Below are 11,397 nucleotides of genomic sequence, written 5' to 3'. Positions count from 1 at the left end.
CTTAACATGGTTTAATGTACCTAAACAAACGATAAATTATCACCAAAATTCTCTCTCAAATTGCTCTTCACAACCACTGAAAAGTAGCAAAAGAGCCACGTGAGAAAAAAAAAACGCTAGTTGAGAGATGGAGGAATAAAAAAAGAAGATGGAACTGGTTTGAAAGCCAAACGCGACAGCTGCAGTGTGGGAGCACATCGGATTCAAACCGAATGGCCGTGGTGAACCACTTAACCTGAGCTGGTCGGTATGTCGCATTTGTTATTAAACAGTAGCAACTAAACATGGTAACACAACAAACAGGGCTCTCTCTCTCTCTCTCATGGCCTGTCGATGCATGTGCTTTATCTCTTTGGCACTCTGTATGTCTGTAAAAGCCTAATGTTTAACATTTTTTGAAAGGCAATTTTGTTTACATCCATTTTATGTATTGTTTTGGTTGTGTGTGGTTTTTAAATTTCCATTTATTTGTTTTGGATTGGGTATGGTTTTTATTCCAGTGCATTTTTGTTAACAGAGACTGAGAGTCCATGACAATATCATCACTTATTGCAATAATTTCTGGGACAGTTATTTATCGACAATTTATCTTGAGTAGATGACCAATCACGGAAGACCAGCTAGGAGTTGCGTAACACTTAGCCAAGAGTAGAAGAAAAAAAAACTGTTGAAAGCGTCAGAACAGATGTAAATCTGAATGTTTCAGCTCACAGGGATTTCTCTGAAATACATTAAACTCATTATTATATTATTAGTTTTGGCCGTGTTTAAGATGAAAATCCAACATTATGACATTATAGATGTGCCTGTTTGGATTGAGGCGATTGCTTGGCCTATTTTATTGCTGCTTGTAGAATTCTTCAATACCAAAAATTGTACATCAAAATTAATTACACGCCCCTAAACACATACATACAGCTACGTCGCGCTCGCGCGGGGGTTCATGGTACAGGCGTCATTTGCTTTCTACGTGGAAATTGGGGAAAGCTGCAAAAATTCAACTGATCTCTATTGGTGTTGACCACAAAGCTGTTTCAGATGGACAAATGACTAGGGCTGTGCAAATAATCAAAATTGTAATCATGGTTATGATTTTGGCTCACAAAAAATGAATAATTGATTATTTTGCACATTACCTTTTGCAAGTAAACTCTAATTTTGTATTATGTTCTGAATATTAAAAAGAAATGGGAAAAGTATGGGTTAAGGGACTTTCCACAGTTCAAGGTGTTTTCACTGTTGATTTTTTCAGGTTTTTTTATTTTAACAATTGCAACATCTTTCCAAAAGTTATTGAGTAATTGTGTTTTATAATTGTGATTTCAATATTGACCAAAGTATATGTAATTATGACATTTTCCATAATCGAGAAGCCGTACAAATGACAGAAGTACATTCTGAACAGTAGGACAAAATCAAAGGAAAAGCAGAGAAAAAAGGAATTTCTCTTGCCTACGACTCCTGGTTTTCTATCGGTGTTGTGTTTCTCTGGGATGTCTAAATAAAAACATGAGCACAAAAGGAGACCTCCTTCACGAGTCTGGTAACTCGTGATGTGTAACACGAGCTGCTACCTCTCTCTCTGGGTGCTCTATTTCATGATGGGTGCAGGTTACATCTCGGAGCTGGGCCGAGGTGGTGCACGGGTGTGTGTGGGTATGTGTGCATTTAAGTGAGTGTGTATGCATTTATTTGCACGCCTATAAGACGCCGCTCAATCGACGGTAAAGGGTCAAAGGTGTTCTGGGGATTCTGAGAGTGAGTGTGTTGTGAAACAGAAGGGTAGGAGGTGGGGAAGGTGTTTTCCATCGTGTAGGGTGATTCCTTGAGAATCTCAAATGACACAATGACGCACATCGTTTTTTAAGATAACAGCATCCTCAACAATAGTAATAAAAAGAGAAAGGCAGTCTTACATAATTTTATGGAGTAGCAAGAAGAGAAGAAAAATGAATAAAAAGATGACTATTGTGCAGCAAAGCTTTTAAAATCACAGCATAGACTCAGTCAATATAGTTTCAGCCACAAACCGTAAAATACTACTCCATAAAATATTAAAACAAGCTTACTACCGTTTATACTGGATGTTTTGACTGTAGTCATGACAAAAATCAGACCTTGGAACTCCTTAAAAGACAGCCGACCAACACATCTGACATGCCAGTAATCTATCCAATCAGCAAGAATATTGAATTAATCAGGCATCATAACACCTCTAAAACTGGACCTCAAATTCTGCTTCACATGAGCAGATCTTTCTAATAAGCTGCTGTGCTGGCTTTAGTCCAATACAAAGTCAAAGCATCCTATATTTATTTGGAGGTTTTGTCAAATTTGTGACAATAGATTACAATACAATTGTGTGTAGACAGCGGACACCCTAACAAAACACACACAAAAATGAAAAATTAATAAATAACTGGCTACAGTCTGGTCACGTAACAGCTGCAACAGTAGATGATACTGCAGGTAGTCGTTTCTGCTAGTGTCATTGTTTCATAATCACATCTTGTGTCAGCTTTACTTGATTGTTTAAACTCTTTATCTGTTATTTAAATGTTATTGTCTGCTTGCTGAAATGCATGCTGCGCTCTCTGCTTCATTCAAAATTAGGGTCTCCCTCAATGAGCCCCGAGTTTTAAATAAAGGTTTGAATTCTTCAGCATGTACAGGCATATTCTGATTTACAAGAAATCCACATTGTGTGTACCAACTACAGATTTACAGAAAAATATATGAAGATGTAAAGCTCTAGTTGACTATCCTTGCTGTATGTCAACCTCATAGATTTGTACAGGACTCTGTCAGAATAGTGAGAAAAGTTAAATTTTAATTTGAGGTGAAACATTTAGAAGAGCGATGACAGTGTTAGTTGGACATTGGAACAGACAGGCTGGCTGGCAAATCACGTTGGATAATCAGATGACCTGCCAAATTGTGAGCCTGACCGCCTGCTGAAGCCTGCCACAGTTTCCCCTCACCGCCACCCCGGAGGACAGAAGATAGGTAGAGAAAACCAATACAGGAGTAGAGTACAGTGGAGTGACGAGTACAGCATGACAGAGGGATAGAATCTAATAAAACAGAGTAGAAGTTAGACCTAAAACATCTATTAGTCAACTGATGTAAAACTAACCAACTATTTCAATAATTGATACATTTTTAAGCTATTGTTTTAAGCAAAAATCTTCTTCCAGCTTCCGAAATGTCAAGATTTATTGGTTTTCAGGCATCTTCCAGCCATACAATGTGGTGCATACTTTAAGAGTAGTGGCCTAAGATGATTACCTTGAAGAAACCCAAGAAATTGTTAAACCAAAGTGGTAAGCACCAGCATCTTGTCTTCCTCTGACCAATTAAGTTGGTAGATGACAGCCTAAAAAAAGTCACAAATCAATAACGTCATTAAATACATGACATTTGCGGTGTGTCAGATGACTTGAGTGAAAACTGTTTTATGAATTTTGTTAAATATCTTCAGGATTTTAGGCGAGGTAACGTTAGCCCTGCCCCAGCTCCGCTCGAAATACGAAGAGCCTGTAATGGAAATAATGGTTGCAGTTGCGGCTCCAGTATAATCAAAGTGGAGATCAATTCAGACTCAAATATTATGTTTTAATGTTTTAATGTGCATTAGTGTCAAGGAAGTCAGTAAAGTTAGCTACACCATAGCAAAATAGTAAGAGAGTTAACGTGTGTGTGTGTGTGTGTGTGTGTGTGTGTGTGTGTGTGTGTGTGTGTGTGTGTGTGTGTGTGTGTGTTTCGCTCCTAAAAAGGATATAACCAATGCAGCGCAATATAGCAATCTTAAGGCAGCTAATCGTGTAGCTAGTTAGCCTCCGTGTAGATGCAGTCACGGTGTTTTCAGACAGTCTTCATGGTTCAGTTAACACACAGACTGTTTTCGTCCTGTTGCAGCTAGCTAATAACAAGCTAACTACATCGTAAGCTAGCGTGAAGCTACCGGCAGGCACAAAGAGCCCACACAGCTGGCCCTAATTCTGCAATTCTGATCAATGCTGTCCAAACGCAACATGCAGCCGCTCAGTCTTACCTCCTTTACTGCGACGACAGCTTCGAGTCCCCGCACAAGCCCAAACTGTGCTTTCCTAACGTGATTTAATAGTGCACTGAGATAACCAGCTTTGTCCACTGTCTGGAAGAGATGCTCAGTGCTTGCTGCTGCTTACCGATGTTGAAGCATTAGCGTTTTTCCTTTCAGCCTCTCACTGTTAAAAATACAACTTCAGCCCGTTGACCGTAAACCACTGTGGAAATGCGCCATTGCATTTTAAGACGACGGTTAGTAAAGAGAAGATGAAAGGAAGGCGGGCTTGCATGTCACTCCAATGAACAAATTAGCTAAAAATCAACAAGATATCCCAGCAAAATTTAACTTTTTAAAGCACTTGCACTGTATATCGAATGTAAACACAACAACCAAGAAAGATAGAAAGAACGTTACGTACCTCTAGTGGACGTTAACCCCCACTACAGGAAAATAATTACAACAAGTTTGCGCCTTTGAAAAAACCTTACGGTTAGACCACACAGCAAATGTGACGTAGGAGAACCAGGACCAATTGGCTTCCAGCATGGGCGAGTCAAACACAGGTAACGGACCCAAAAATCCCTCCGTCTGCTGTATGGATGATAATTATGTATAATTATCTGAAACGTTATGAGTTTAGGTGTTTTCCGTACAGGGAGACGACAATGCCGACCACCGATGTAGAAATACACTGAAGTAAGGTTAGTCAGAAGTTGCTTTAAATGAAACACCAACCGGTTAGCTATATGCTATTGGATAGCTACTAGCTGTCATTGTAACGAGCTAGCTAGCTAACTCACGATGAATGAAAATAATTCATTTTAAATTGATTCCGGCTATTATTAGTGACATGTTGTACGACGTGGTAAACAATGCTAAGTTTTAAATAGCTAACGTTATTTAACAGCAATTCCAACGTAGCTGTCTATTCTTATAAGTCGGGTTTCTTGTTAAAATGCTTTATTGACCAAACATTCATCATAATTATGTGATGCAGATATTTTTCTGACTTTTTTTGTCTTCATCCCATGGACGTCTGTCTGTGTCCCCCTCTGATCTGTCTCCAGTCAGTGAGATGTCTCTGGCTCAGAGGGTTTTGTTGACCTGGGTCTTCACCCTGGTCTTCCTCATCATGTTAGTACTGAAACTGGACGGGAAGGTAAAGGCATTTTTATCTCTTATTACATCGTTCTATTCGTGTAAGTCTTCTCTTTGTTGACCCTATAACAGTAAGTAAGTAGTATACTAGTAGTTTTTACTCAGTCAAGATATCCTAATTGTTCATTTACTTTAAATCCTTAGTGTGTTTACTTACTGGATTTGATTGGTGTGTAACTTGTTTCACGTTAGTTAGAAATCGACCCATCACACTGATATAAATGGTGAATAAACACCTTTTGATTATGTAACTGACCTCATATTCTCCTTCCAGGTGCAGTGGAACTGGTTCCTCATCTTCCTCCCGGTCTGGGTATTTGATGGCATCCTGATCCTCATGCTTGCCATCAAGATGGCAGGCCGTTGCAAGCCCGGGTACGATCCACGCAATGGCTCTCCCGATCTGCGTCTGCGTGCCTGGTACCTGACGGCCATGCTGCTTAAGCTGGGCTTCTGCCTGACGCTGTGCGCCAAGCTGGAGAAGCTAGCTGATGTTAAGCTGACATTTGTGTGTATACCACTGTGGACCATGTTGCTAGGGGCGCTGGTGGAGCTGGGGCTGAATATCTTTCCTGAAAGGAGAGAGGCCTAAGAGCGATGAATCAGTATACCAACAACAAACAAACAAAAACTATCAAAAAATGGTTGAGAATGTTGTTGTTGTATGACCAAGACTTTGTGAAAATTAGTGCTTTTGATTTGGCCTGATTATGTTTCCAGAAGACTGAGGCTCAAAAATGAATCAAATCATTATATTAGTATTCATGTGAAGAACAAGAGAAAAAATCAAAATCATAGTGTGTGCAGACCACACAAGAGTATGTTGTGAGAGCTTCAGCATGAATTTTTAAAAATGTTTCTTTCTTTCTCTATGCCAGAAGGGGATCAACTGTAAATGCATAAGTCTACTGTGAAGCCTACACTAAAAGGAAACTTTAACATTCTCTTATGTTTGCTTTTGAACTCCAGATGTTCAGTATTGTTATGTATATAAGCTGCTCTCGTAAAGAAGGCCACACAGGGAGGACGTGAACAGTATTTAATTTTGACTCCACTTCCTTTATATAAGCTGCAGAACATTAACAATCACTCTTGGTACCAAATCATGGAGTGTACCCTTTGTTACATACATATGCTTTAGATATTGTATGTGTCTTTTCTTTTCATTCCTGATCTGTGCAGAGTAGTCGGCCAAATATTATTTCACAGGTTATGAATTTAGAGGTGTTTGGTACAACAGCTTGATTTGGTATCAATCACATAAGGAAATTGGATAATTGAAGAAATCAGTTCAGGACATTAAAGCATCTTTGAAGAACTTGTGATTTTTCCACAGGCTACCCTCTCCACTCTGTACAATGTCTCTTTTGTACCTTGTAAATCATCATGTGCCCCATGAAAAACATTAAGCTGTTATTACAGTAGCTACAAGGTCTGTAGTCACTATGAAAAAAAAAAACACATTGACATTTATCATGTGAAAGATCATGGTAATATTGTATATTAAATGTATTTATTAGGGTGCAAACGTGCATCAGAATACCTTCTACTAGCTAGTATTGTGTCATTGTTTATAGTTCAACTTTATGCTACGGCTGACACTGGCATGCATGCCATTTGTTTTGTGCCATTTGATTGTTTATTTCAAATACATTCTTTGCATTATTTTGCACTATGGTAAAATGAAAAGGAATTGGTGTTTTGAGATTGAAAGTATTTGATAATTATTGCACATCTTTTAAAAGAGTAAATTGGATTCTGTATATTAAAAGCTTGGTATTTGTATCAAATAAATACACATTCAAGTGTTGTCATACACAGAAAGGTCAAATTATTTGCTGACTAAGTAGAACAAAGTATTTTGGTTGGGGAAAATCCTGCTGGGACATGTTCGGAAATGTGCTGTTAGGCAATCACAGAGCCAACAGCAGTGTGTCTAGTTTTTGTCTTTTCGGTCTATGTTAGTCTTTAAATATTGTAGTGCTTTTATGACTTTATAAAATGTTAGTGTTGAGATAGTTAAGTGTATGGGATTGATGTTTTCAGTTAGGCACTAGGCATCCTGACACTGCCATCTACAGCAGCAGGACCAATCACTGTGGCATAACAGTTTGTGCTATGGCTAGTTGAGCTGCTAGCATGCTAGCTGCTATTGTTGTCAATTCCCTAATCCTGCACTCAACCCACAAAATATAATAATATGCAGAGGTGAAGGCAACTAAGTACATTTACTCAGGTACTTTTTCTTAAGTACAGTCTTGAGTATTTTCACTTTATACTTCCACTCCATTTCAGAGTGAAAAATTGCACTTTTGACTCCACTACATCTATTTGACATGTATAGTTACGGAACACTTTGCCGATACAAAGCATAAACTTACAAAACACAATGCTTGGTACTTTTCTGATCATGTTTTTAAAAAGATTTTTACTGTAGGACTTTCACCTTTAATAGAGTATTTTTTATTGTATTGGTACTTTTACATAAGTAAAGGATTTATTTGCATTCAGTGTTTTGGTACATTGATGATTAATACTGTTCCTGGAGTGAGGAGTGAACGCTCAAAGACGGTACGGTCTGTTTAATTAAATTTTTGGGAGTATTCTCTCCAAAACATTGTTTCTCTCATCTCCAACCTCCTCCCTTTCTCCCACTCTGTTAAGGTGTTAAGGTTAGCTGAGCTCCTCTGGCATTCCTGCTGTGTGTGTGAGAGAAAAAAAAGGCTGTTTTGAGTCTTATTTGACCTGACACACACCAGCCCTGAATTATGGGGCTACTGCATCGTGTTGTTTATGAGTTGTCTGCTCAAATCTCGCCTGGTAAAAGTGCTGAGGGAATTGCTGCAGACTGCAAGGAGTGGGTGGCTTGACTAACAGCAACTCCAAGAGAGAACACAGGTAGGTTTATACAGACAAAGGCAGAGGGATGGCTACTTAGAATTAACAATAACAAGTTTTTCTTTCTAGGTCACACAGGTGTCTCTGAGGCGCTAGTAAGGTTGGCAGCAAAGTGTTGAACAGCAGCCAGGTACTTCTGATACTGACATGACACAAATCTTACACCTTAACACAGCTAGAACATATTGTGCCTGGCAGGTCTCTTTTCTGAATGAGACCCTGTGTCTCAGTGAGATTACCTGTATAAATAAAGGTTAAATAAAATAAAAAAGAATCAATATTCTTTACAGAAAGCATGACTACTTGAATGTGAAAAGGGTTGCTTGAAGTTATAAATCCACAGAGTGCTTTAAAGAGCCCTGTTATACTTCTTTTCAGCATCATATTTGTACTCTTGGGGTCTTATAGAATTGGTTTTAATACTTTGGTGTTCAAAAAGCAGATTATGTTTCTCATTGTGCCCATTGCTGCAGCTCCTCTGTCTGAAACAGTCTGTCTGAGCTCTTGGCTCGCCTTCCCGAAAAGGCCAGTCTGCTCCGAATGGTCAGCTGGTCCACTCCATTGTGATTGGTCAACCAAACAAACAAGCCACTGGGCAGGCCGTGCCTGCTCAGGCAAAATGTACGGTAAGTACATATGAAAGAATTGGCCTGGCTTTCTTAATCAGTGATATCACTAATTGAGGAATTTCAAAGTGAAATGTGACGGGGTATTTTTTGGCAGTTGAGAAAAAGTGCTGTCTGTGGGAGAGAAATCCCCATTTGGCCACTCCACTGTTTTTTTTTATTAGTTTTAAGGCATACACAAAAACTACATAACACTAAAATATGGGGAAAAAAATCCAAAAAAAACATAATAGGGGCTCTTAAAAACGGTCTCTCAGAGCTTTGTTTCAGCCACAGCAGACATTTGTGGGTAAAAACCCAATTTTTTACCATCTATATCACTATATAGATATTAAAAGATCAATGTGAAGATATTTAAGGATTGCATTGTGTTTACAATTCATTGTTTCCGCTGTCCACAAGTGGCAAAATAGTTATGGTAGGTTTAAAGATGCTCCTTGGTGTTTTGTAAAAGTTGTGTATTCAGTGTCTTAACCCAAACACATTTATTCTTAAATCTGTCTAACAAACGCGTTGGTGCATTTCCTTCCTGAAAAAACATTTGCAAATTAGATTTTTATTTTTTTAATTTTCTATATCCTGCATTGTTACGGTCACGTTGTGGTGCGTTCCAGTTGAACCAGGTGGTCAGAATTTCTGAGTTTGGACAATCATCGGCATCACATCCAACATGGCTGCTCTGAGTATACTGTTAAGCACTTCTGTCTTGTTTGCATGTATAAAATACCGCATATTGCATTGTTATCAACTAGTATTGCTAGTATTGGCTATCCTTGCTAGAGTCCACCTCTTTGTTAAATATAATAGTTTTCCGACTTGTAACTGGAACGCGACTTGGGAGCTAAATGTAAGGCAGCATTAGCTCGCTTGCAGTTTTCTTCTTCACTGACTTTGTTGTTGCATTGCTACATTTGTTGACATGTTATTGCCACCAAGTGTTGATCAGCAGAATAGCATGAAACCGATGGAATACAAGCAAACAGGGACCCGCTCATGAAACCGGACATATTTTTTTTCCAAATTAAGGTTCGAAAAGGGAGGGCCTCTCTGTAGTGCTACTAGTGGTCAAAAACTCCATAGAGTACTTTAAGTCTCGCGTTGCCAGACCTTCCACCACAGCGCTGCGGAGGAAGTTCCGTCCACACAACATTCCGGGATAGGAGAAAAATGTGCTCTGGTTTATTGGCATTTCTTTAAACCAATCTTAGTGAGCTTGGGCGGCGCTTGGCACCGAACGCAGGTACGCTGCCTCAGAACAATAGTTGCGGAAGGAACTCGTTTTCGGGGAACATGTGCATGTAGGTGGGTGAGCTCTGGGATTAAAATGTCGGTCGAGTGTGCGATGAGAATTTTTACTCAAAAAATGATAAATCTAATTTGATTGTTGGTTCTAGTTCAGAAGTTGTTTCCTGAATGGAATGGAGTTTAGAATGCCAGCACAAAGAAAGCAGAAGGTGAGGAACATCCGGCAGCCCCGGAACAATCCACCAATAAATAGACCCTCGTTGATGTAGACTAAGAATCTTTAAACCTCAGCCATCCTGTTTCCCATATGCAGAACATGTTTGATGAGACTATTTTGAGAATACACCGGGGCGTAGCACCAAATTCTGGCCCCTGTAGAAAGGCTTTTTCTATGGGCCCTTCTGCATCCACAGCTATTAATTCTAGCATTTTTTTTTAATACTACTACTTAGTCCCCCCCCCCCCCCCCCAGTCTAACGCCCCTGAGAATACATATGAACATTCTTCAAACTTGACTTTTTTCTACATGCAAGGTTTTAACCACCAGACCGTACCACAACATTTTCCATACATTGAACCTTTTATTAGCTAGGCTCATATTTAAAGTAGAAACCACACTACAACTTTTTTTCCTCTTTACAAAAACCTCTTATGTACACTACAGTGCTGACAGTTCAAAATCACAGAAACAAAATAGAAAAACAAACAAACCAAAAAACCTTGAGATAAATATATTCTGCGAAAACAACGTAGCCCCTGAAGACTAGTTTTGTTTCCAACCATAATTTTGTCACATTTGTACAAAAAATATAGAAGTTCCCATCAGGTTTTTTTTTTTTTCTTTTTGTAACATCTGAAAACCAAAAGCATAAAAAAAAGCTGCAGAGCGCCTTGCAACTGGCAATAAGTGCTTAATCGTCACCTTCTCCCTCTCCAAAGCCACAAAGTGAAGAGTTCTGTCTCTGAAATGAAGTCCTGGCAGACAGGCTGGCGGTAAAACCAATCATGGAAAACAACCCTACTTCTAGGGCATCGTCCCACTGAACCACAAAATTTGACTCATCCCAACTTATGCTGCAGACATTTAGCGTCAGTGGCTTTAGAGACCAATTTAAGGCTTTGCTTTCATTTTCTAGTTGAAACTTAAAAACTCCCAAGAAAGGACAGAACTCCTCCTCTATAAGGCTCTGGATCATTTAGTAGTTCACAGTTAAGGACAGGCACTGGGGAAATGTTGTGGGCTACATTAGCAAGTGGGCTGTACTCCAATATTGATAGTAAAATCAAGACATCAATAACAAAATCAAGTTTTCAAGTGAGACAAAAGAGTTTGATTCCAAAATCAGATATCCACCACTTGGAGAATACTGCTAAAAGTTGTGGCTAAAACTAATTTTCAATAATTTATTGTACTTTTTT

The 11,397-nt window shown here is 39.0% G+C and overlaps 2 protein-coding genes across 6 annotated transcripts in view; one reads left to right on the top strand and one right to left on the bottom strand.

Moving 5' to 3' along the window:
• Nucleotides 1-4,310, bottom strand: part of LOC116672843 (putative homeodomain transcription factor 2) — a 46,261-nt gene extending 41,951 nt beyond the window's left edge. For all 4 annotated transcript variants that reach the window (XR_004327659.1, XM_032504791.1, XM_032504793.1 and 1 more), the window contains exon 1: nucleotides 4,055-4,310. The gene's annotated coding sequence lies outside the window, so the exon portion shown is untranslated. The remainder of the gene's footprint in view (nucleotides 1-4,054) is intronic.
• A 237-nt stretch (nucleotides 4,311-4,547) lies between these two features.
• Nucleotides 4,548-7,033, top strand: LOC116672861 (transmembrane protein 60). 2 transcript variants are annotated; one of them, XM_032504832.1, is made up of 3 exons: nucleotides 4,548-4,752; nucleotides 5,119-5,210; nucleotides 5,484-7,033. In XM_032504832.1, the coding sequence occupies exons 2-3, from the start codon at nucleotides 5,127-5,129 to the stop codon at nucleotides 5,799-5,801; spliced, it is 402 nt and encodes a 133-aa protein (XP_032360723.1). In that variant the 5' UTR covers nucleotides 4,548-4,752; nucleotides 5,119-5,126; the 3' UTR covers nucleotides 5,802-7,033. The 2 variants fall into 2 exon arrangements, with proteins under 2 accessions (XP_032360723.1, XP_032360724.1); XM_032504833.1 differs by having other exon boundaries at nucleotides 4,577-4,747.
• The last annotated feature ends 4,364 nt before the right edge of the window (nucleotides 7,034-11,397 follow it).

This window comes from Etheostoma spectabile, chromosome 23 (assembly GCF_008692095.1).
Source record: "Etheostoma spectabile isolate EspeVRDwgs_2016 chromosome 23, UIUC_Espe_1.0, whole genome shotgun sequence".
NCBI classification, from domain to species: Eukaryota; Metazoa; Chordata; class Actinopteri; order Perciformes; family Percidae; genus Etheostoma; species Etheostoma spectabile.
Note: the sequence above shows the minus strand (reverse complement) of the source record. Positions and strands in the feature narration are given on the sequence as shown.